The sequence below is a fragment of the Myxine glutinosa genome, chromosome 7 (genome assembly GCF_964187855.1).
Source record: "Myxine glutinosa chromosome 7, kmMyxGlut1.1, whole genome shotgun sequence".
NCBI lineage: Eukaryota > Metazoa > Chordata > Myxini > Myxiniformes > Myxinidae > Myxine > Myxine glutinosa.
The window spans coordinates 32,829,614-32,855,607 of record NC_136267.1 but is presented as its reverse complement, the minus strand read 5'-3'; the positions used below and the strand labels follow the sequence as shown (position 1 = coordinate 32,855,607).

Sequence of the window (25,994 nt, the reverse complement as noted above, 5' to 3'; positions counted from 1 at the left end):
GGAAGTTAAACAAATGGAGCAGCAGATAGAGGGGGTCAGAATGGGGGTAGAAACCAAACTGGATGCTCACAGGGAGGAAATGGAGCAGATGAGGGTGGCATCTGGGCAGGAGATGCAAGTGATGGGAGAGGAGATCAGAGGAGGAGTGAGTGAGGAGGTCGGAGGAGTGCGCGAGGAGGTGAGGCACTGTAAGGAGCACATGGAGAAGGAGGTGAGAAAGGGGACTGTAAAGTTACAAGGGGGCATAGAGGACCTGACGCAGGAGGTGGAGCAGCTGACGGTGGGACAGACGGAGTTAGTGGAGCAGGTTCAAAGGAACACTGCGGTATTAGGAGGGTTGAAAGCGACACAGAAGGAACTAAAGGATGACTTGGTAGCGACGAAGAGGGAATGTCAGATGGTACGTGAGGGACTGACAACGAGGTTGGACGAGGTGATAGAGGTAATGGAGACGAAGGACCGGCAGGTGAGGACGCACATGGAAACGGTCAAGGTAGCCTTAGAGGATGAGCTTGAGGAGACGTACCGGGGAATAAAAGAGGTGAAGCACAAATTAGAAGAAGTGGAAGAAGGGATGAGCGAAATTAAGAAGCGACGGAGAGGGGATAAGAAAGAGATAAAAGAGGAGATAAAAGAATTGGTCCAAAGTCTGTGTTTGGATCGTGATGATGTGCTCATTAACCGGATGAGGGATTCGCAGGTGATGGAGGAGAAGCGAAGAGAAAGAGGACCCGGTGTAAGTGGTGACCAATATGGTCGTGCGTATGATGCGCCAGGGGATTTAAGAAGCTTGGGGGTCGAGATAGACCCGGGTGTTCGTGAGAGGCCGTTGGTGAAGTGTGCGACAGGTCTGGTGTGCGAAAATGGAGGTGTGCAAGAAAGTCCGACTCTGGGGTGTGTGAGGAAAAAGTGCGTGCCAAGGAGTGAGTGTGCTGGCGGGAGTGAGTCGGTCGTAGCGCGTGTGCGAGGGAGCACATGGAAGCGTGGTGTGGTGAGTGTTACAGAGGGTGTGACCGGAGAGTGTGCGCAAGAGTGTGCGCGAGAAAGGTGTGTGACGGCCAGGTGCATGAGGAAAGAGTGCGCTGTCAGAAGTAAGGAAGAGTGTCCACCTGTGGTGAGTGTTACAGAGGGTGTAACGGGAGAGTGTGCGCGAGAAAGGTGTGTGACGGACAGGTGCATGAGGAAAGAGTGCGCTGTCAGAAGTAAGGAAGAGTGTCCACCTGTGGTGAGTGTTACAGAGGGTGTAACGGGAGAGTGTGCGCGAGAAAGGTGTGTGACGGACAGGTGCATGAGGAAAGAGTGCGCTGTCAGAAGTAAGGAAGAGTGTCCACCTGTGGTGAGTGTTACAGAGGGTGTAACGGGAGAGTGTGCGCGAGAAAGGTGTGTGACGGACAGGTGCATGAGGAAAGAGTGCGCTGTCAGAAGTAAGGAAGAGTGTCCACCTGTGGTGAGTGTTACAGAGGGTGTAACGGGAGAGTGTGCGCGAGAAAGGTGTGTGACGGACAGGTGCATGGGGAAAGAGTGTGCTGTCAAGAGTAAGGGTGAGTGCGCTGTCAGGAATGGAGGTGAAAGTAGTGAGAGTGACATGGAGCGTGAGTTAGTTGTGACAGGTGAGCGAGGATGTACACCTGGGATGGAAGGATGCACACCTGGAATGGTAGAGCGTGAGTGGGAATGCACGCTGGAGTTGGTGGTGAGGCACGTGGTTGGGTGTGCGAATGAGAGCACACCTGTGATTGTCACAGAGGAGGTGACCGAGGAGGGGGCGCGAAGAGGTGTATTGGTGAGGTGTGCGAGCAACGAATGTGTGCCAAAGTGTTCGGTGGTCAGGTGTGTGACCAAGGCTGTGAGTGGAATGGGTGTGCCTGGGTGTGTAAGGAAAGGTACGAGGAGCATGAGCACGGCTGGATGTGTGAGCAAGGAACGGGCTTCGGGGTGTAAGCATGCAGGTGAAGCATCGACATTAAACGGGTTAGAGGTTAGAGCGACTTTTAGCCGAAGCAGGCCCTCGGTGCGTGCCGGGCCTCGCTTTGAACGGCCGCGTCCGTGCTCCACTAGGCGGAGCGGGCAGCCCGATAGGAAGGGTCGTTATGGCGACCACGTTTTGTTGAGACGTGCCGGCAGGTCGAGATCGGGACATTGGATGGCTCCACGCCGAGGTGGTGCGTGGGATCTCGGCCCGGGTAAGCCCCCGTCCCTGCACCGAGTGCCGGACGCATCCAGCCGCTGGCACAAAACAACCAGCATCCATTGCTTGGCTTTACGAAGCCGGGCTTTGGACAGGGATTGGCGCACCGAGAGGTATTAGTGAGTCGACTGGGTGATGAGGTTAGTGTTTTGGACCCAAAATTAGAGAAAAACAAAATTTGATGATTGGCAAGGGATTGGCAGTAGTGATTGGCAGATGATGGGCAGTGATTGGCAAATTTTTAATTTGTTGAAATTTGACGTGCAAAATTGATAGTGAGAGACCCCCGATGTGGTGGGATGGCAAATCCACCATCCTTCCCATGTGGGGGGCAAATGCGCTATAGCTTATGGGGGTGTATGGCAGTGAAAACTAGCCCGGGTGGGTTAGGATATGGTGTGTAGGGATCTAGCGAGGATTGACATTAGGTGACGATAAGGTTAGGTAGTGACTGATACCTGTAGTGGGGACGCAGGTAGATTAGTGTGGATGATAATGACGAGGGAGCGTAATAGTTTAAAGGGACGACTGGGAAGCGCAAGTTTCAGAAGGGAGTAGTTAGCTGAGATGATGCCGTGTTTGTGAGAATTGAACAGGTGTGATTGCACAGGTGTGCAATTGGACAGGTGTGTGGAGCAGTGTATGAGTAGTGAGTGTGTGGATCAGCGCGAATGCGCTTGGGGAGAGAAGGGTGCAGGTGGCACCAGGTGTGAGAGCACAGGTGTGCAAGTACAGGTGTGTGGAGAGAGTTGGAGTAAGTGGTACGGAGTGGTGTGCATGGTGCGAAGGTGTGAATGGGGGAAGAGTGGACCCCCATCACGGATACCCGGGGCGGGTAGTGTAAGTGTTAGGTAGAGGGTACAGGTAAATTGTGGTTGGATATTGGCATCTGTGGTGCGGTTGCAGAATGGTGTTGTGGATGGGTGCATTAGTGTTGTGGAAATGGCTGGGCGTGTAGCCTGTTAGTGTGTGTAGTTGGTTGGGCACTCCACCACTGTGAGGATGTCGGCCAGGTGAGGCCGCAGGTGGGCTCTGGGAGCCGGTAGAGTTGTGGATGGGGCCCGAGGATCCGGAGGATGGACCCGGGTAGCCCAGTGCCAGAGAGGGCACCGAGTGGGGAGAGTGCCAGAGGGCCTTCCCCTGGTAGTTAGGTTAGGGTAAGGAGCAGGTAAGCTCGGAGGCAACTGCAGTGGTGGAGGTGTGCAGGTGGGTAGACCCACTGGGAGAGGTACACGCCACAGCCCAGAAATTGTACGAGGGCACCGGGAGATGAATCGGGGGAGTGAGACCCCAAATTGAAGCGCACCACAGTTTGGCCAATGGGAATTGGTTTTTAGAACCCATAGTGTAAGAGGGCCAATGGGTTGGCCGGAGAAAGACCCCGGGTAGTGTAAAGTTGTTAAAGTCATTTAGGAAATAGTTAGGATTGATGAACCTGTCGCACCATACGCAGCCACTTACCTGTGGTGATGATGATGACTCCACACCTGTGTTTTCTTTGTTTGTGTTGCAGAAATGAGAATTGCTGTGTGGGTTGGTGAGACGCATCACGACGTGGATGAGACATTGGGGTGATTCCATCTCTCCCTCCTTAGGAGGGACTGATGATGAGTTGGAGATGGCAAATTATGATGTTGAGTTGGAGATGGCAAATTTTGATGAGAGTTGAAAATGGCAAATTTGATTGGTTAGGAGGGAGAGAAGACGAATTTGGTATATGGGAGGAACGGGGAAGACAGTAGGGATGTTTGTTGATTTGTAAAGTAGATGTTTATGAGTAGTGTTGTGTTTTGTGGATGCAGTAAGGGGTAAGGGAGGGGCCATGTAGGTTACCTGGTGGGGGGGGGCGTACGATAGGAACGTACCTGTCTCACCTGGTTCCCATGTGCCCCCAGTGTGCATTACCTTATATTGCGTGCACTTTTGCGCCCTTACCACCTTACTCACTCGTTTCTTCTTTTGTCTCCCACCTCCGAGGATCTGGCTTTGGGGTAGAGAGAGAGGAGAGAGAGGTGCTGGCTACGCAGTTGTGGGCCTGCACTTTCGCTGTTGGCTGCCTGGATCGATACACCATATGGACCGCAATGTTTGTGGCCACCCACAATGGACCGCAGTTCGTTTGCGGCCAAGCACCACCCGGGGATGGACCTATGGGTCAACGTGGCACCTATGCCATACAGGTGAACCACTTTTAGTTACCACCAAGTGCACCACAAGAAGAGCAAGAGACACCTGCAGGGTTAGGGGTTGTCGAATTTATTTTTATTCCAATGAACAATGGTGACTGCACCGATTGGTGGTGGGGTGGTGCTGTTGATGCTCGGGAAGGGTGCTCTGCACGTTATTAAAGGCCGTCGGCCACAGAGCACTCGTGGGTTGGTGTATCGATGTTGGCAAGCGCGCTCTCTCTATGCATAACATCTGCATGTGTTCCTCCAAAAACAGGTCCTGGATCGTAGTGTAAATAGCAGCGTAGCCTTGTAAATAATGCTCCCTACCGGCTGTATGTTTAGTTTGAGGATTCTTTCCGGATTCGGTTATCCTGTGGGTGTGTTTCTGTGAGGAGAAGGGTGCAACGTCGCAGGGGGACATATTTACTCATTTGTGAATATCTGTAAAACTGTCGCACTCAGGGTAGAGTTAATAGTAGAGGGAACTACATTGCGTGCCACACTAAAGTAGGTAAAAATTTATCGGGTCGGGACGCCCCGAGGGTAGAGAAGGGTGCAATGTTGCGAATATGGAATTTGGCCTCCATATCCGCTTGTAAATATTCCCCTATTTTCTCCAATACTCCCCAACTTTCCCCAGTCCCCCATTCCCTAGTCCCATTGCATGTAAATAACAATCAGTAGAGCCGACCTTCCCCTTATTCCCCCATTAAATGTCGTGCCCAGGTCCACCGCACCACACGTAGCCAACTTTCGGACATCTTCCTAGTTATTCTTAATCTATGTCAGTTAAGGCCTCGTTTCCATTAATTATGACTCTTCGTTGCACCAGAATGTGATTATATGGCATCAGTAGTGAGTTTAGGACCTTTCCCATACCTCCTCCCATCTTCTTCCCCAAACAACAACAATAACAACAACTACAACAACAATTACAACAACAACAGAGGAGATGGCGGCGGAGCGGGGGAGGATGCGTCCTCACACCGGCTCGATTAGCTCCAGACCATGCGCTCCACGGGGTTACCCCGAAGGGGCTGGCTGTCAGCTCCTCGTCAGGGGCGGAGCCAGTAACCCCCCCCCGCACGCACCCAATGAGAAGCAACGTGCCGATTCCACGAGGCGGAGCTAACGAGCCGAGGGCGTGTCACTCCCCGCCGGATATACGCAGCCGCTTGCCGGACGTGACGTCAGATGCGCCCCCAGCTTGAGACGACAAGACGCCACCTCGAGCGCTGAGAGACCTCCTGCATCTTTTGGGCCGCGCCATCCTGTCCCTGAGCACAAGGTGCACCTTGTGCTGGCCATCGAATACCCGCTTTCCTTGTCATCAATCCCCGTGTGAGTCAGTTTTTGTCCTGTTTCTCTGTGGTCTGTCGGGAATAATATAAGGTTGTGTCTAAGTGCCTGTCTTCCTATGATGTACCTCTCGTCCCTGTAATCTGACCTTCCGCACGAATATAACCTCCTCCGGAGGTCTTGAGAACTGAACCCCTGGTGTCGTATTGTGTCATTGTAATCCAGCCGGGTGTCTTCTTTTTCTTATTGAGCCAGCGTAGCGCGACTTCGTCAACGGCGAGTATAGTCGGGTAATTTGTGCGGACACGACGGCCATTCCGCTCGGCCCACTTTAACATCAAAGTCGTGTCTGTAACAATATGGATGATGGTGACTTTTCAATAATTATTATCTTTTTTCTTCCATCAAATGATCATGGCTTATTTCAGCCATTGTTCACATCTTATTATGATAGAGCAAACGTATATGGTTATGTATGTCGCCATGTTTATGTGCGACGAAAACGTCTTCTTCTTCTTCAAATAAAAGACCCCTCTCTTAATTAATAATTAACTCTCTTAATTGCGTTAAGACTGATGAGACCCCTCAGACCTTTGACGACCATTTAATTCCCCTAAGATCCCTGAAGACCCAAATCACCCTTGAAGACCCAAAACACCCCGAAGACCCAAAACACAACGAAGACCCAAAACACCCCGAAGACCCAAAACACCACGAAGACCCAAAACACCCCGAAGACCCAAAAACACCCCGAAGACCCAAAACATCCTGAAGACCTAAAACACCCCGAAGACCCAAAACACCCCGAAGGCCCAAAACACCCCGAAGATCCAAAAGCCCCTGAAGACCCAAAAGACACCAAAGACCCTTAAGACCCAAAAGCCCCTGAAGACACCAAAGACCCAAAAGACCTTGAAGACCCAAAACACCTCAAAGACCCAAAATACCCTTAAAGGCCCAAAGGATCCAAAAGACCCTGAAGACCCAAATGGCCCTGAAGACCCAAAACACCATGAAGACCCAAAAGACACCGAAATGGTCAAAGATGCCTGCCCCTCTGAAACGACGTGTGGTGAGGCACGCGGAGTGCGGCGAGTCACGCTAGTAATCATAATCTAGCTCGACCATTTCAATTATAATTGCCATTGCTATTAATTTAATCCCCTATAGGATAGGTGAAGGCTTATTGCTGTTTTAGGGTTTATTTCGACACCTAGTGCACCCAATTTTGAATGGTACCACTGAGTTTCTGGGACCCCTCGGATTACTAAACCAGCATTGGGAATTTTTTTCTTCCTGCACTCCCAATTTGCAAACTGTAACTCAGAGCCAGCTGGGACTTTCAAAATGAAATTTCGCATCAATAATGTGAATAGAAAGTATGTGCGGTTGATATTTTTGACCATGGAGTAATTTTTAAGGTCACAACCTAATTAGAGACTTTAACATTTTCCACCATAACTCAACTAAAGTTTATCCGATCAGAAAGTCATTGCCTTCTGGATAACATAGAGCAAGCCACATTTACCCTTTATATACATCATACACGTCCATATTAAAGGTCAAGGTCTTACACTACTCGTATTATTAAACCACCATTTAGGTTTTCTCCCTTTTTCTGCCATTGTCCAAGGAGTTTCGGAATGAAATTTAGCCTCAATAATGGGATTAAAAGTATGCAGGGTTAGCATAAGAATTTTGACCTTGACCAAATTTTAAGGTCATGACTCAAATTACCATTTTCACCAAAACTCGACGAAGGTTTGCCCAATAATAATTAAATTGCCCTCTCTAGATAGCCTAGAGCAAGGTGCATTTAAGCTTCATTTGCATCATACTCCTCTGGGTTAAAGGTCAAGGTCTTACACACCTAGTAGGTAGTAAACCATTATGTTTTTCTCCATTTTTTTCTGCCAATGTCCGAGCTGTATCTCGGATCCAGCCTGCCCTTCCGGAATTAAATTTCACATCGATAATGGAAATACAAAGTATGTGGGGTTGGCATGATTTTTTGACCTTGACCTAATATTAAGGTCATGACCCAATTAAAGACATTTTAACATTTTTTCACCAAAACTTGACTAAGATTTGTGAGATCAGAATGAAATTGCCTTTGCTGGATAGCCCATACCAAGCTACATTTAGTCTTAATTTACAACATGTTTAAAAAAAACAACAATAAAAATATGGCCATCATTGGATTGCAGGCCAAATGCAAGTGAATCCCAGCTGGTGGAGGCTTACCCATGGCGATCGCTTGGTGATCGCAGATATCTAGCATGCTGCCATGACTGTATAATGACAAGTGATTGTGTCTGGCCTTCATTTCTCTGCTTTGAAATTTCAGGTCAGGGATTGGGCGAGGCTATGACCTATAAGGTTCACACAGCTGTGGTCCGGGAGGGATTTGAGGCATTTTGGGGTTGCCTTGATCGGAACAGCCTGATTGGCAATACATGTTGATGTATAACAGTAAAACTAGCATCTGTGTTATTGAAGGAATTAGGCCACCATTTTACATTTGAAGCACTGACACTAAAACAGAAACTGTCATACTTTGGACAAATCATGCGTGCAGAAAACGAAAGTCTGGAGAAGACAACAATGCTGGGTATGGTTTAGGGAAGAGGAAGAAGCAAACCTTGTATGCGCTCGATGGATGGGGTAAAGGCTGCATCCAAGCTCTCTTTGCCAGAGTTTCGGATGCAGACCGGGATAGGGATATTTGAAGAAATCTATTCATAAATGGCACCAGAAGTCGGCCATGTATTGACGGAACTAGAGAACTAACAAGACACCACAACGCAGGAGGTGGCCATGAGGCCCATCAAAGCCTGCACTAGTATTGCCAACTTCGTCAAAAGGTCAAGGGCGCTTTTCTATGGACAACTTAAATTTGGTAAAGGGTCACGTGGTGGACAAAGAAAGCACTATAAGGATGTCCTTAAGTCTCCACTCCAGTATTGTTCCATCCCAGTTGTCATCTGGAAACATCAGGCCAGAAACAGGTCAGCTTGGCGAATCATCTGCCCCAAAGGCCTGGACCACTTTGAATGCGGGGGACTTGCTATCGAGGGACAGCAGAGGCAAGAAAGGAAAACCTGCCAACGTCCATCTCCGCAAGGACCAGTCTATACCTGCAATGTTTGTGGTAGACGCCGTGGGTCCCGCATTGGACTATACCGACCTCCCAGACTCAAAGCAGATTCTCCAACCATTATGCCACAGAGTGGTGTTGACACAAAGTCTGGTATTTATCTCTTATAGTGATGGATGAGAGTGTTTGTTTGTTTGTTTGTTTGAACATAGTAAAGACAGCAGGGGAATTTCCAGGAGGTTGGATCAATCTGCAGGATCTTTGTAAATATGTCACACTTGGCCTGTTTGTGTTACTATCTAAACTGCTGGCTCATGATGTAACTGTACGGAATGCAGGTTCAATTCATATATTCCATTTGCAATTGTCCATTGCCTACTCGTATAATAAAAAAACGTTTGACTTGGCATACCTGTCCTGTATCCTAGCACTATGGTACTGTATGTGCAAGTAGAGTATTGAAGTACCTCTCAGTTAGCCAAAAAATAATGATGCTGCCTATTGTAAACATATGCTAGTTATCCCGTCCCTGCACAGCAGGAGACAGGGATTTGTAATCACTTCTGTGTGTCTGTGTGTTTGTCTGTCTGCCTGTCCATGTGTCTATGTGTGTTACTGTCTATCGGGGCTGTAACTTTTTTACCATTTGAGTTTTGTCATCAAATTTTCACCAAAGCTTTATTATGATAATACGGAGAAGGCAAATTAATAATTTGGTCAAAAGGTCAAAGGTCAGCATCACATAAAATCATCAATTTTCATCTGATTGACCTGCAATCATCCGAAATAATTTGCATATTGGGTCACTCAATCGGTTCACCAATCAAAACCGAGAAGCTGATTAATTTTTTTCCGATCAAAAGCTCGAGGGTCAAGGTTGCATAAAATCTCCAATTTTCACCCGATTGACCTGAAATTTAAAGAATTTTCATATTGGATCACTGAATTGCTTCACCAATCAAAAGCTATAACCTGATTATTGTTATTTTTGATCTAAAGCTCAAAGGTCAAGGCTACATAAAATCATCAATTTTCATTTTGTATTAAAAAAAAAAACTGTTTTCGTTATTTTGAGCATAGGGAAGAAGAAAACGTCTGAATACAAACGGACACCGACAGATTTTGCATTTTCAGAGGCTTTCTAGTTATAGTTTATAAATAAGCTACACATGTTGCCATTGTGTTACAGGCGGTAACTTATAATTTGCATATTGATGTATGTTAGTTAACACATTAACAATAATGGTGCACATACAGTCATGTGTGAAAAGTAAGTACACCCCATGTAAAGTTTTGACTCTTTCAACATATTTCAACATACAGCTATTTGATTCTCATTTCAACAATATTGATAGATAAAGGTGATATAATATAACAAATATCATGAAACATTTACATTTTGTAGTCCATTGTATAATTTAAATAAACATAAATGCAAATTTCGCATGTGGAAAAAGTAAGTACACTCCTACATTTATCACTACTTCAAATACCTAAAATTAGAATCAGGTGCACCAGCTCAGGTGCAAATGATTAGAACATCGTTAGAAAGGATCTTGGAGGAACCTGTCTTATTTAAACCTCAGATATTTAGTTAGGTTTGCTCTTTGTTGTTGAAGTGTGCGGCGTCACCATGCCTAGATCAAAAGAGCTCTCTGAGGCCTTCAGAAAGAAGGTTATAGATGCCTACGAGTCTGGGAAGGGATTTAAAAAGATCTCCAAACAATTTGAAATCAATCATTCGACTGTCCGGAAGATAATCTACAAGTGGAGAAGATTCTAAACAACTGCCAACTTGTTCAGGCCAGGCCGCCCCAGCAAGTTCAGCCCGAGAGCAGACCGCAAGATGCTGAAAGAAGTCTCTAAGAACCCCCAGAATGTCATCACGGGACCTACAGGTAGCTGTTGCCACTGTTGATGTCAAAGTGCACGAGTCTACCATGAGAAAGAGGCTGCACAAATTTGATCTACATGGGAGGTGTGCCAGGAGGAAACCTTTGTTGTCCAGAAAGAACATCAGGGCAAGACTAAAGTTTACCAATGAACACCGAGGCAAAGACCAGCACTTCTGTAACAATGTGCTCTGGACAGATGAGTCAAACGTAGAGCTATTTGGCCACAGTACCAGAAGACATGTTTGGCGAAAACCAAAGACAGCATTCGACCACAAGAACTTGATATCGACTGTGAAGCATGGTGGTGGAAATATTATGGTTTGGGGCAGCTTTGCTGCATCAGGGCCTGGGCAGCTCACCATCATAGAATCCACTATGAATTCTGCATTATACCAGAGGGTGCTTGAGGATAATGTGAGGCCATCTGTCGGAAAGTTGAAGCTCAACCTAAGGTAGACCTTGCAACATGACAATGACCCTAAACACCAGTAAATTCACCGAGGAATGGCTGAAAAGAAAGAAATGGAGGGTTCTGGAATGGCCAAGTCAAAGCCCAGATCTAAATCCCATCGAGATGTTGTGGGGGGATTTGAAACGAGCTGTGCATGCAAGAAACCCCTCAAACATCGCACAGCTGAAAGAATTCTGCATGGAGGAGTGGGTAAAAATTTCTCCCAGTCGATGTCAGAGACTGGTGGACAGTTATAAGAAACGCCTACTTGAGGTTGTTTCCGCCAAAGGGGGCAATACCACCGATTAGAGCCAAGGGTGTACTTACTTTTTCCACATGCGAAATTTGCATTTATGTTTATTTAAATTATACAATGGACTACAAAATGTAAATGTTTCATGGTATTTGTTATATTATATCACCTTTATCTATCAATATTGTTGAAATGAAGATCAAATAGCTGTATGTTGAAATATGTTGAAAAAGTCAAAACTTTACATGGGGTGTACTTACTTTTTCACGTGACTGTATGTCCCACGAAAAAGTAATATCTGTGATGTCATGCAAGTATAAATACAACATTTCTGTGTCGCCAAACAGATTGTTGAATTTCTTCACTAATGCCGATATCCCCTCCAGATCACATTGATGCCATTCTTCTGCAGTAAAGTAATGGTTGATCAGCCACCTATCCTCATTACTGTCACCTATCATAGGCATAGTTCAAATGCAATTAGTCATTGTCATCGGTCTCCTTAGAGAGTCAATACAAACTGACATTGAATTGCTATTGCTATTGCGTACTGCTGCCTTGGTTCTTTTATTGTTTGTATTGCTTGTATTGAACGATTATATTGCTTCAAATGTTTTGACATCAAACATTTATCACAAGCTCAAGTGGACCCTTGATATTGGGTAAAATTATGAGGTTGTAGCGACCCATGGGTCCCCCAAGCGAGACCAGCAGCAGAATCTCCTTGCTCCAGCCGGTGACGTCACCGGCGGACAACCTCGGCGCCGGGGTGGCTGGTCACGTGACCACCAAAGCGTGCCGCGCGTGCGGTTATAATCCCTTGCACCTGTCAGTCACGTGACCACTGGAGAGGCGTGGCTTTCGGCTTCGGTTATGCTTTCGGGTTTTGGATATATATGCAGCCCGATAAACGGGCTTGAGAGAGTTCCCGAGTTGGTTTTTACAATAAACATCTTCTCGGACGAGTTTGTGTCTTGCCCGTCACTTCGTCCATCTCAAGCAAGAGCCCGGCTCTTTACTGGTGACCCCGACGTGATCTGAACACGCAACCCCGACTGCCCCCGCACGGATGCGGGGGCTGCGAACGGACACGGCAAGCACGCCCTAGCCAGGGAAGCCACCTAGGCTGGTGACGCCGGCTTCTCCCGCACGGCTTCGGGCGCAGTTTCGACCGCGGTTTCGACATGCCGGAGTTTCGGTAACGACGACGGCCATGACTATGAGGTTCGCGCACCGTGCTCGGCTCCTCCTCTACGACCGGAGGGGCGAACCTATTCCAAGACCCTCCGAAGGCACGGCTGCTTCGTCACCTTCACGCGCACTGACGTTGGCGGAACGGCTGCTTCGGCACCTTCGCGCACACTGACGTTCGCGGCACGGCCGCTTCGTCACCCTCGCGCACCTAGAACTACAACCGCAACTACTTCTCCGACCCTGCATCCTCGGGAGGCCCGCGAGGAACCTCGGCAGCCTCCCCCAAGGCCTGGACCAGCCCCTCGGTTGGCTCACCCGCCTTTCGCATGCACCGCTCGAGCCTTCTCGGCACTGCACCCACGAACTGCAACCTCGGGAGGCCCGCGAGGAACCTCGGCAGCCTCCCCCGAGGACTTCCCCGGCCCCTCGGCCGTCCCCCGTCCACTGCATCCCCCGAGGCCTTGACCAGCCCCGCATCCTCGGGAGGCCCGCGAGGAACTTCGGCAGTCTCCCCCGAGGCCTTGACCAGCCCCTCGGTTGGCTCACCCACTTTTCGCGTGCACCGCTCGAGCCTTCTCGGCACTGCACCCGCGAACTGCAACCTCGGGAGGCCCGCGAGGAACCTCAGCAGCCTCCCCCGAGGACTTGCCTGGCCCCTCGGCCGCTCCCCGTCCTGCACCCCCCGTCTGACCACCCACCACCACACCGGACCCCCCTCAGGTTGACCTTCCTGGATCAATTCCATTCTGGGGGGGCGTGTGTAGCGACCCATGGGTCCCCCAAGCGAGACCAGCAGCAGAATCTCCTTGCTCCAGCCGGTGACATCACCGGCGGACAACCTCGGCGCCAGGGTGGCTGGTCACGTGACCAGCAAAGCATGCCGCGCGTGCGGTTATAATCCCTTGCACCTGTCGGTCACGTGACCACCGAAACACGCCTCGCCTGAGAGGCGTGGCTTTCGGTTTCGGTTATGCTTTCGGGTTTTGGATATATATGCAGCCCGATAAACGGGCTTGAGAGAGTTCCCGAGTTGGTTTTTACAATAAACATCTTCTCGGACGAGTTTGTGTCTTGCCCGTCACTTCGTCCGTCTCAAGCAAGAGCCCGGCTCTTCAAGGTCACCATATATAATCTCAATGATGGTATTTGCTAATCTGGTTTCCAAGGCGTATGCGTTGTGTTATACTTTTTGCAGAAATATATAATTTCTTGCCTGTGTGTGAAATATTACAGATTTCTGTGACCTTCGGCAATGGCATTTCATCAATAATCACCTTGAGGTTCCAGAGGCTTACAAAAAGGTATGCTTTCTTGTTCTGAATTAATCCCAGACCTCAGTCTCCTGCCTGGTGAATCCTCCACCATCATTTGATTTTCTAGTTTCAAAAACGACCCAATTATCCGATAATCACACATTCCATGTTATTCAGGCCTGGTTATTATGGTACTATCCATCTCAGAATCTGCCTTTAACTTCTTTCTTATTTTGCAGATAGAATTCATCGGGCCCATTTTTTCTATCCAGTTACCCAGAGATGTACCAGTGGCCCTGAAATGTGAACAAGACTATGTGACCTCAGAACGTCTTTCCATCACCTGTAAAGACGGGCATGTGGAATTGCCAAAGTGCCGTCCAGGTAATCTTCAAACTACTTTAAACTTCATTATATTACCAAGAATACAAGGAATCTTGGAGGAAGAGGCCTTTTGGACCTCCGTGCCTGTGCCATACCCCTATCACTTCCAGAGTTCCCACCCACTGTGGATAACAAGCAAGAATTTTGTTCAGGGTAATGGCACACAAGAGAATACTTCATTTCAAATACAACCCTGGGATCTATAGTCTCCACAACCAAAATGCCGGCAAGAAGACCTACTTGTGGTCATCTATTTTTTACTTTGTAAAATATGGTGTATATTTTGATTTCCAACACTCCCCAATATGTATATATGTTTTTCCAATATGTATATATGTATTGTTACATTTGTTTGGGGTAGGCAATGATTACCTAAGAGCCAGGTAGAATTGTATAGGTAGTGTGCTCTGACTGTCGTGAAGAAGAAGAAGAAACTTGTGTACATAAGTAGGGAGCCGGTAGACCGTATGTCGTGTAAATGTATAAGTGTCCCCATGAGAGGGGTGGTTTATGTTAATTAGTTAGGGATTATGGGTAGTTAATCCCCTGTATGTAATGGCTTCTGTTATTTTTCCTCTGTTCCTTATGACAATGCAGCACACACACATATAGTGTAGGCTGCTATGTCTTAAAAATGGCTGTCGTGTTTTTTTTTTGTTAAAAGCAAAATTCCACTTGATTCCTTGTCTTTGGGGTGTCACATGTTCGAAAAAATAGGTTGTTAATTTTTTAAAACGGATTAAGGGTGTCAAATCCAAGATGGCCGTCAAAATATATAAATTCCATTAAAACTGGTATTCTGAACACAGTATGAGGTCCAAATTAATGATAATACCCATAATGATAATACCCAAATTAATACCCATAATTTCAATACCAAGGAGTTCAAAAACAATTAATTTCAATATGGCAGTCAAATTCAAATTCAATTTCAATATGGCAGAAGGAAGCGGCATTGACCAGGCTTGGGTCGAAGCTGGACTATATTCTCCAACAACCGTAACGCAAATCCTAAATGGAAAACATCTCTACAGGTCCCTAGAAGCACATACTGTAACATTGCTTGCTCTATACCATCTCTACTTTGACAGGTTCCTAACAAAAGCACCAGAAGAGAAAGTGTTCCTAAGTGAAGCGTCCATTGATTTGGAAAAAGCATATCAGAAAGATATCAGCATGAACGCAGGCAACCGTCAAAACCTCAGAGATGCCGTCAGAGAAACCATGACCATGTTCGAATCTAGAGATAAACTCACAAAGTTGGGACAGTTTGAAAGCAATCCAGCACCAATTCAACACTACATCCGTAACTACTTGAGGCAGTTTGAAACTATCCTTCAGTATATTAGAGCTACCAGACAACGGGACCTGCTGCTGCATATGGAAAGCACTGAAGCTCTTATTAAGTACTTCTTTGCTCACGACCACCTGAACTACGCACGTTTGCTCCCTTTGTACCTGTCAACAATGCAGCAAACAGAACAAGTTTTTCCAGATGTCTGGGCAGAACTCCTGAAAGGAAATTTCTGTGTGACGAAGGGGATTGCTGCATTCACTTCAATAGGTCCAGATCACGGAATTGAGCAGGAGAACCGCAAACTCAAGGTCATTGGAGGCATTACTGGAATAACCCAAATTGAGAGAGCTCTAGACCGTTTCTTCCTGATTGTACCTGACTTGTCTAATCTAGTAGAGGAGTTTCAAAGAGAATATGGCATGGAAGGTGCTGATACCAGAGACCAACACCACGAGATCACAGGGGGAAAGTCCACCCGAGTAATGAGAAATTCCGCTAGATTGACAGAGGTATTTGTTGTTCATGGAGACCCATTCGTAACCGATGAGAGTGACCTGTGTAACCTTCTTACCAAGAAAGTAATTGATGAAAAGGTAACAAAGGACATAGTAGACCGCGATGCCATCGGACAACAGTTGTTCCAGACATTTGTCAAAGAACGCCTTACAGAAGGAAAACTTTCAGTGTGGGATCCAATGAAGAGAAAGAACATAGGCACTTTCAAAAGTGCCAACACAGTGAAGAAAGTGAAAGCAGGTGACAAACTCATTAAAGTCAAAGAAGAACGAGGACTCCTACAGAGGTTTATAGTAGCATCAAGAAGCCGTCCAGACCTTTATCTAAAGGACTGTATTGGGAAGTATGAATTTGGAATTGTTCCATGTGCCCTTTTCGCTTCGGATGGGTCACTTCTCCTAGCATATGACAAGGCTAAGGTCCTTCATCATCTTGAAGCGCTAGTTACCAAGGAGCAACCTAGCCCAACAGAAGCCACAAGCGATCCAGCTAATGCCATACCGAGTGTTTCTGGCGACCAAGTATTGAGTGAAAACTCCCAAACTGAAGTACCACCCCAAGCCGAGGCGCCTGAAGTACAAGAAGCGCAGCCTGAGCAAGAAGCTTCAACTGACATGTCCGACATGTCTGAGAAATTTAAAGTTGTAGTCATAGATGGCATGGCCCTCGTTAACTCCATCTCCAAGACAGACAAAATGAAAACATGCAGTGATTTTGCCATGTCATTTCTTGAAAAGCTTATCAGGATTGCAGCTAACTACGACGAAGTAAGACTGGTATTTGACAGATACGTCGAAAGTTCTCTGAAAGAGCAAATGAGAAAAAAGAGAACAAAGGGAAACTCGACCTACTTTCACATCCAAGATAGTACACTGATCCAGAATATTTCCTTGAAGGACTTCCTTTCAAGTGTCAAAACCAAGGCAGAACTTGTAGAGTATTTAGCTGCAAAGACTCTGGATCACAGCAACAGCTCTGCCAACAAATTGAAGAAGTTCATGGTAACCTTCGGCACTGAGACAAAAGGCAATGTAAGTGTGCCTGATGAATTGGTAAAACACGGTCATGAAGAAGCGGATACGTTACTCTTGCTCCATGCCCTAACAGTTAACGGCGATGTAGAACTTGTAATAGACTCTCCAGATACCGATGTCTTCTTGCTGATGATCCACATGTATCCACAGCTACCTGCTGAGACATATTTCCTTTCCGGAAAAGGAAAACTGAATAGGAAAATTGCAGTCAAACCTATCTTTGAAAAGTTAGGAGTTAACCGCGCCTCAGCTATTCTTGGGTTTCATTCTTTCACAGGATCAGATATGTGTGGCAGGTTCGCCGGCAGGACAAAGGACTGGTGTATGAAGGTGTTCATGTCCTGCGATGATATGATACTGGATTCACTTGCTTCACTTGGCAAATCTGCTGCAACACCCTCTCCAAACGCAATTGACCAACTGGAAAGGTTCGTTTGCTTGTTGTACAGATCCAAAACACACACCAAAGTAAATGCACTACGATGGTTCTTGTACTCAAATCGACAGGCCGAGGGAGAGAGTCTGCCTCCAACCTCTGGATCATTGACACCACACATTCTGCGAGCACATTATATTGCAATGATATGGATGCAGGCATGCGAAAGTCAACCGTCCCTTCCTTCTCCCACTGACTACGGATGGAAGTCAGAGGAAAATAGATTTCTTCCGGTGATGTGTTTGAACCCTCCAGCACCAGAGGCCGTGACTAAGCTGGTAAAATGTGGCTGCAAATCAGGATGCAAAGGAAACTCCTGTAGTTGCCACAGCAATAAACTCCCATGCACAGAGGTCTGTAGCTGTTTGAACTACGGCTGTAGCAACAATGAACAATCAGCTCAGAACATTGTGGGAGATGAACACGAGGACTTGTAAGGTAAAACGGATGATTGTGAGACAGGAATATTTAAATATGGTCAAACAGGAAATTACATTACGCTATCATTGTTATAGCAATGTGGACCTTTGTGTAAAACAGTGGTAGCCATATTGGATTTTCTCACTATTTCTCACTATGGCTGGCATCCACCGATTTCAACGAATCAGTAACATGTTTCCCCAACGGCCTAGCATTACTTATGTGGGCATTACCACCAAAATGGACCTATTTCATCATTCACAATTTGTGTTATCAAGAACATTAAGTTTTTGTACTGTGGTTATTTAAGAAGTGGCGGCCATCTTGGATTTTTCCACCATTTTGAATTTGACTGCCATATTGAAATTCATTGTTTTTGAACTCCTTGGTATTGAAATTATGGCAATTTGGACCTCATACTGTGTTCAGAATACCAGTTTTAATGGAATTTATATATTTTGGCGGCCATCTTGGATTTGACACCCTTAATCCGTTTTAAAAAATTAACAACCTATTTTTTCGAACATGTGACACCCCAAAGACAAGGAATCAAGTGGAATTTTGCTTTTAACAAAAAAAAAACACGAAATGACATAACAGCCTACACTAATAGCAAGAAATCGAGTATTTATAACACTAAATAAAAGCGACCGGAACCAGGACATTGAACCACCGCTGATACCACCGATGGGTGATCACAAGAGCAGGCAGGCCTGTGAGGCCACGCCCCGAAGAGCAGCGATTGGTTAGGGTACGATAGTGATGTGGCGGCGGCCACTGGTTGGAGCAGGCACGGGCATCGTCGGATGACGTCAGAAGACTGCGAAGAAAAGAACGGAGTTCCTGACATTTTGTCTCTTTTGGTTCTATCGCTCTCTCCAGGCTGGTCTCCATAGCGACCTTTCTCTTTTTGGTCAGATAAGCTCTCGGCATCTGGATTTTCATAAAGAACGGTCACACATACGGTGCCTCTTGAGCTGGACCTGGAGGTGTTGGTGGAAGGCGGACGCATTTGCGTGCTCTGGATGCACTGGATTCCGATTGAAGGCACGGCCGCATTTTTTTTTTCCTTGGCTCATCGGTGCTGGTGACGAGATCAACTGGGACGAGCGGGGGTGAGTGGTATAGGCGCGGCCTGCTGACTTCGCACTCGGCGGCTAGAGGAGCGGAATGCACAGCGAGGCCTAATTTCCACACGCGTGCAGTGCAGTGCAGCCTGTGTTTCCCGCACAGGTGATGTGGAGGCCTGTGACGATCACGATTCCTGACGAGGTTCAAGAGCCGCTCAAAGCTAAGTACAAACTAACACATATTTATTTTCCAGTTATATTTCCCCTTGTGTTGTATTTGAGTCTGTATGGGGGCGCTCCATTTAGGAATCTTATTTTATCATGCATTATTTAGTTACCGGCATTTCTTCAATAAAGCCGGTATTTTTGTACATTTAATTCTGTGTCGGCTTAAAATTAATTATCGCAGGTTCGAAGGCGTCTAGTGGACCCGTGCAGTTAAGTGCTCGCGGCCCTTCCCCCACTCCACCCCCTCCCCCACTCCCCCACGCACATAAAGAAGCTCTGCCATTGACTGAACGCCTCAGAGTTCAAGCTTGTTTGGTCATCTGTCGCCCTGCGGTGTTCACTACAGTGTAGACACACTTAGTAGTATGCATGTATGCATGTGCAGGTAGTAGACAAAAAAAAATGGAAACACCAACAGAATGTCACTTAGTACAGTGTTCAGCCACCACATGCATATCCCAACAAATGTCTGGAACTGTTGTGCAGGTATGTGGCACCATTCTTCCACAAGGAGGTCCTTCAATTCATGTCGGTTTGATGGAGGTGGAAACCGCTGTCTTGAGCACCTTCCCAGACAGTCCCACAAATGATCTATGGGATTGAGGTCCGGCAATTGGGAGGACCGTGGAAGATGTGTAACTTCGTCTTGTGCTCCTCAAACAACCTGATGACAACACGTGCTCTGAAGACTGGCGCATTGTCCTAAAAGACACGCCTCACAACAGGGAAGAAATGCTGCATCATGGGATGCAGATGATCGATCAGGACAGTAATGTAGCACGCTGCATCAACCCTGCCTTCTAATGGAATGAGTGAACCCAGGCCATGCCAGAAAAAAGTGCCCCATTATGCCATTATGCCATTGTGAAAAAAACCATAATGGAACCTCCAGAACCTTTGACTGTTGGAACCAGGTATTCGGGGATGCACTGCTTCCTGGGCTGTCGCCACATATGCACACATCCATTCGTCATGAACATTTTGAAGGACGACTCATCTGACCATAATCACATTTTCCACTGCTCAGCAGCCCATTGCCTATACTCCTTGCACCACGAAAACTGCAAAAACAGCCATTGCCTGTTGTTGTGAGCATTTCGTTCATAGCAATTCCTGGCTGTGATATCCGGACCTGTGAAGTTCCCTTCTGACCGCTTTTGACGATATAGGATGCTCAGGACCCACGTTGAACTCCGCACACAGTTTGTCTGCCATTGCTCTACTGTTTCACCTTGCAGTCCAGTTTAATACCCATACATCACACTTTTCGAGTATACGCTTATGCCCACTGTTGCCTTTCGATGATGACGTCTTTCCTTATTTTTCCAGGCTGACATCACTTGTGAGACAGTTCGTCGTGACACATTAGCAGTGAGACATCACAAAATAAATCCCCACCCAAAATCCCCCCACAAGGAAATTCTCTATGTATGTGTGTAGGTCTGAAAATCATAGAAATAACGGCTGGGCCAATCTCCACCATATTTTACATGGTGGAGTATATGTAATGGGGGTACCCAGGTTCAGTTCATGGGCTCAACCTCGCCCCACCCCACCACCCCACCATCGCACACTCGCAAGGCAATTCTCTCTATGTATGTACGTGTGTTTGTATGGCTTTGAATCAAGATACTGACCTCACACAAGGAAATGAGGCCATTTGGCCAATCATTGCTGTGGTGCACTCTCGAGTCAATTTTTGTTACAGATCCAATTGCACACGAAACCAATTGTTACAGATCGCGGTTAGATGTTGTAGACCGAGCGGTTGGTGACCGCGACCTAACAAACTTACCCGATTCCACCCGAACTTTGGCCGTATCGCACCACAGCTGCTCAATCAGGGAAAAGACAAAGGCGACGAATGCAAAGAGGAAAAAGGAATAAAACGAGAAGACGTACAGACGAGTAATGGGGTTTATTATTTACACACACAAGCAAAAAGGAGCAATCAAGTTTATTTACAACACATAAGACGCAGGTGACACAGTGCAAATACTAGCTTATCTACAGGCTTAACTTATCCCAGGACAGAACAAACAAAAGACACTGACTCACGCGGGGAATTGCAGGAATCGCAGGATGTGGATGGCTGGAGGGAGAGGGAGGTCCAAGGGGGTCATGCAGCACGATCGGCGCGTTTAGCAGCCGCCGTTCAGGCCAGGCCCCACGCTGCTATTTTGGCTGCTGTTTTGGCTGCCGTGTACGTCGCGTGCTTTGCCAGGCCATGTCCCACTCGTCTGGTCCAAACCCTCAACTCTTTCTTCTTTCTCTCACTCCTCACCACCGCAACCACTGACCCTCCTCTGGCAACCGACTCAGACCAACTCACTGTGACCAACTCCCTGCAACCAACTCCAGGGCTTTCTGTCTTCTCCTCTCCTCTGTAAAAACGCATCTTAGTTTCTCAATATTCACTCCAGGATCCACCAGTTTGTGCCCCTCACTATAGTGCGTGGTTCTGTGCTAATATTAATTACTCGGACGGCCACCACCGGCCCGTCCGTTTTTACAAGGGTACGGCCCACGATTAAACCAGGTATGGATAGCGCTGCCACCGGTTCGACCAGGCCGCAGGATTCCTGCCATGTCGGGCGAGCTGACCATCGGGCCGGCACGATGGCCTCGGCCCCCGGAGGGATGGTCACGGCCTCAGGAGCCTCCAGCTCCACCCTCTCGGCCGTGCTCACCCCCTCCAATGGTAGCTCCTCCACTCCCCATCGCAGGATCCCCCGACTCAAGTCGATTTTACAACCGCTGGCAGTCAACAAATCCAACCCTATTAAGCACGGGTCGCACGCCTCCGCCACCCAAACCTCTATCTCTTGCTTTACCGATCCCAACTTGAGGGTCACAAAACCACGCCCTATGATCGGAGCCGTTGCCCCGGTAGCCAACTGCAAACTATGATTTTCCAGACTCTGGATTTTACCCCAGCCGTCTGCACTCGAATTAAGGACCACGGGGCTGATGATCGTGGCGCTGGCTCCCGTGTCCACCACGGCGTCTACCCCCACGCCGGCAATTTTGCACCGAATTGTCAAACTACCCGTCCCAATTCGGCCACAATGAATGACCTGTCGCGTCAACGAGGGCTTCTCCCCATCCCCTACTGCCGAACACCGCCCTGCATGCCCGGCACGTTCTAGTTTCCCGGGCCCTGGCGGGGGGGTGTCTGAGGTCGGCTAGGCCGATCTATATGGGGCGGGGTTGAGGGCATCGGTTGGCGGGAAACGTCCCGGCGCGGAGCTCGACACTCCCATGCACGGTGACCCATCCGAGCACAATTATAGCACCTCACCTGGTAAGGTGCTTGCCTCCGGTATTCCAAATTCCCCCCCCCTGTATGTCCGAATTGGGGTACTCTGTCGGGGATTACCGGGTGCCACCGCTGGGGCCGCCTGCCATGGTCCAGGTCCCGCCAGGCGCCGATCCACTAACCTCTGGACCATGCTCTCCAGGTCAGGGCCCCCGTCGGGGGCGGGCCCCCTTGGGGGCCCCCCCCATCACGGGCCCCATTTGACGCACCGCCACTGCGTGGCGCTCGCCTCCCCGGGCCAGGGGCCTCGCTGCTTCCCAACGGGCTGCAGCGTCGGCCGCCTGACTCATGGTTTGCGGGCGCCACATGGCGAGCTGTTGCCGGAGCTCCAGATCCGGAAGGGCCTGAATAAAGTGATCCAGCGCCAGGCTTTCCTGGGAACTCGCTGCCATGTCCGCATGTGCAATCCCGACCGCGCGGCGAATATCGTGAGCAAGTTCCCCGATGGTCTCCTGGGGCTTGCGTTTTCGCTGCGCAAGTTGGGCTTTAACAAGCTCGCTTTGCTGTTCAATGCCGAACCGATTAATTAATGCCGCACGGAGAGCTGGCAGGGTGAGAGCACCCGGTGGTAAAGCCGTCAGCACCTCCGCCGCCGCACCGCGCAGTGCCCCCACCAGGTGTACTCCACCTTCGTCCGGATTCCAACCGTTGCCTTTACACACATACTCAAACTGCGCCAGGTACGCCCTCAAATCACTCTTGCCGTCATACGGCGCGAGTGGGACCTTGTGGGCGCCCGAAGGTCGGACCCCGCGCGTCACTCCTTGCGGGATCAACGCGGGACCAACCCGTTCGGGCTCCCACAGTACGTTATTCCCGGGGGGCTCCCGCGCGTCCCCCGTCCCTCCAAACACTACCCCTCCTGGTGTCGATGCCTGGGTCGCCCCTCCGCAACCCGCTACCCACGCCATGCCCCCACATCCTTGCTCACCAGCACCCCCTCACTCCCCGTAGCCAAACCTCCTTGCACACCTCCTCTGTCCATCCACTCCGGACCAGTCATACATCTTACCATTGGTCCCTCACGAACACCCGGGTCTACACCACCCCCCAAGCCGACTGAATCTCCCCTCACATCATATACATTGCCACTCACCTCCGTACTTCGTCGTCGCACCTCCTCTGCCACCTGCAAACTTTTTATTTGGTTAGTGAGCACCTCATCATGATTTGAACACAGACCTTGTACATATTCCATGACTTCCTCCTTTATCTCCCTCTTAGTTTCCCTCCGTCTCTTCTTAATTTCACTCACCCCCTCTTCCACCTCCTCTAATTTTTCCTTTACCTCCTTCATCTCCCGGTGCGCCCCCTCTATCTCTTCCTCTAACGCCACCTTAACCGTTTCGATGTGCGTCCTCACCTCTCGGTCCTTCGTCTCCATCACTTCTGTCACCTCCTCCAACTTCTTCGTCAACCCCTCATGTACCATCTGACATTCCTTTTGTGTTGCTATTAATTCGTTTTTAATGTCCTTTTGTGTCGCTTTCAAACCCCCGATGATTGCAGTGTTCTTTTCCACTTGGTCCGCTAGTTCCCTTTGTCCGACTGTCAGCTGTTCTACTCCCTTCGTCAGATCTTCTATTCCCCCCTGTAACTTAGCCGTATTATTTCTCACCTCTTTCTCTATACGCTTTTCACCTCGCTTTACCTCCTCGCGTAGCCCCGAAACCTCCTCACCCACACCTCGTCGTATCTCCTCTTTCATCTCCCCCATCTCTTTTGTAGATGCCACCCTCATCTGTCCCAATTCATCCCTCTGAGCATCCAGTTTACTCTCTAACCCGATTTGCACCTCCTCTATCTGGTTTCCCATTCGTTTGATTTCCCTGGCAGATTGTTCCCCTATCTCCCGCAATTTGTCCTCCATCCTATTTTCTAACCCCATTAACCCATTTTTCACTCCCTCTATCTGATTCTCCTGGGCAGCCATTCTATTTTCTACCCCCATTAACCCATTTTTCACCTCTTTTATCCCGTTGTCTAACCCCTCAAATTTGTCGTCTAACTTCCCAAATTTCTTGTCTAAACCCTTAAAATTATTGTCTAACCCCTCACCGGTACCCCTCGCTTCGTCCCTCATTGCCCCCATTTGGCCCCCCATACTATCCATTTTTGCATTCAGTTGGGTCAAGAATAATCTGAGGTCAAACCCGGTTTGCCCAGCGTCCCCAGCCGCCACCGCGGGCTCGCCCTCCGCGGCGCCGCTATTTTGGGACTCTTCAACCACGTGCGCGAGCGCGCCATTTTACAGATCATTACATTTTACAGAGCGCGCCATGTTACAGATCGCGGATTAAGATGTTAGTTACCGAGCGGTTTGGTATTGCCGCGACCTAACAGGATCCCTGGCTCACCCGATTCACCCAGGACTTTGGCCGTATCGCACCACAGCTGCTCAATGAGGGAAAAGACAAAAACGACGCAATGTAAAGAGGAAAACGAAGGCCAAGAAAGGTTTGGAAATACGACTGAATTTATTGACTATTTACACAAGCAAAAAGGAACAATCAAGTTTATTTACAACACATAAGACGCAGGTGACACAGTGCAAATTTTAGCTTACCTACAGACTTAATTAAATACCCAGGGACAGAACAAACAAAACAAACTCACGTATACAAGAAGGGTGGAAAGGCAGGAGGTGGATGGTTGGAGGGAGAGGGAGGTCCAAGGGGGTCCCGCAGCACCACCGGCGCGTTTAGCAGCCGCCGTTCCTCTTCGGCCCTGCTCCAAACCGCCGTTCAGGCCCCCTTTGGCTGTTGGGTGCTCCTGCTGCTGCGGCCTCCGTCCGCTGCGTTCCCAGGACTTGTCTGGTCCAAACCCTCAACTCTTTCTTGTTTCTGGTGCTCCTCACCACCGACTCCACACCGCAACCAACTGACCACCGACTCCTTACCAACGCAACTGACTCAGACCAACTCAGACCAACTCCTTGCGACCAACTCCTTGTGCATCCCTGACCAACTCCTCGTGACCACTTCCGTTTTGCGCCTTTTATAGCGCCTCCAGCGATTATGCCCCCGGCGTTTTGGACACGCCCATCGGGGTGCTCACCTCGGCCCTGGTTGGTCGCGCGACCCTCGGGCTCCGCCTTGGATGACGACGGGCGGGCACGCCCCTCCTCCCCTCTGACGAGGTGGAGACACGCCTTTCTTCTCCGACTCAAAGCACATGGTCAATGGCGGTTATTGGAGGGGAGGTGATTGGGAATCGAGGGCTCAGCAGTGACGAGAGGGGATGTAATATGGAAATGGAGGTTTTGGGGATGGGAAGGAAAGGGAATCTATTCTCTTTCACTGGTGCAATGGAGTATTTCAATTAATGGAAGACACAGCCTTACGCTAATACACATAATAAGGATATAACTGTCAAAAAAAAGATATATCGTGTCCTGCATGTATGTTTTATGGACTAACTACGGGAACGCCCTTTGACCTTTTATACAACCACAACGGAGGGAGGAGGGGTGATATTTTACAACAACCT

General features: G+C 48.5%; 1 protein-coding gene across 2 annotated transcripts in view; it reads left to right on the top strand.

Moving 5' to 3' along the window:
* The window catches only part of LOC137431100 (uncharacterized), a 172,319-nt gene that overhangs the window by 37,582 nt on the left and 108,743 nt on the right, over nt 1-25,994 (top strand). The window contains exons 7-8 of one of the 2 annotated variants that reach the window (XM_078781398.1): nt 13,782-13,849; nt 14,074-14,185. In XM_078781398.1, the coding sequence (XP_078637524.1) occupies nt 13,782-13,849; nt 14,074-14,185 (180 nt within the window). Of the gene's footprint in view, nt 1-13,781; nt 13,850-14,040; nt 14,186-25,994 lie in introns of both variants that reach the window. The other variant, XM_068122007.2, reaches the window with a different exon arrangement.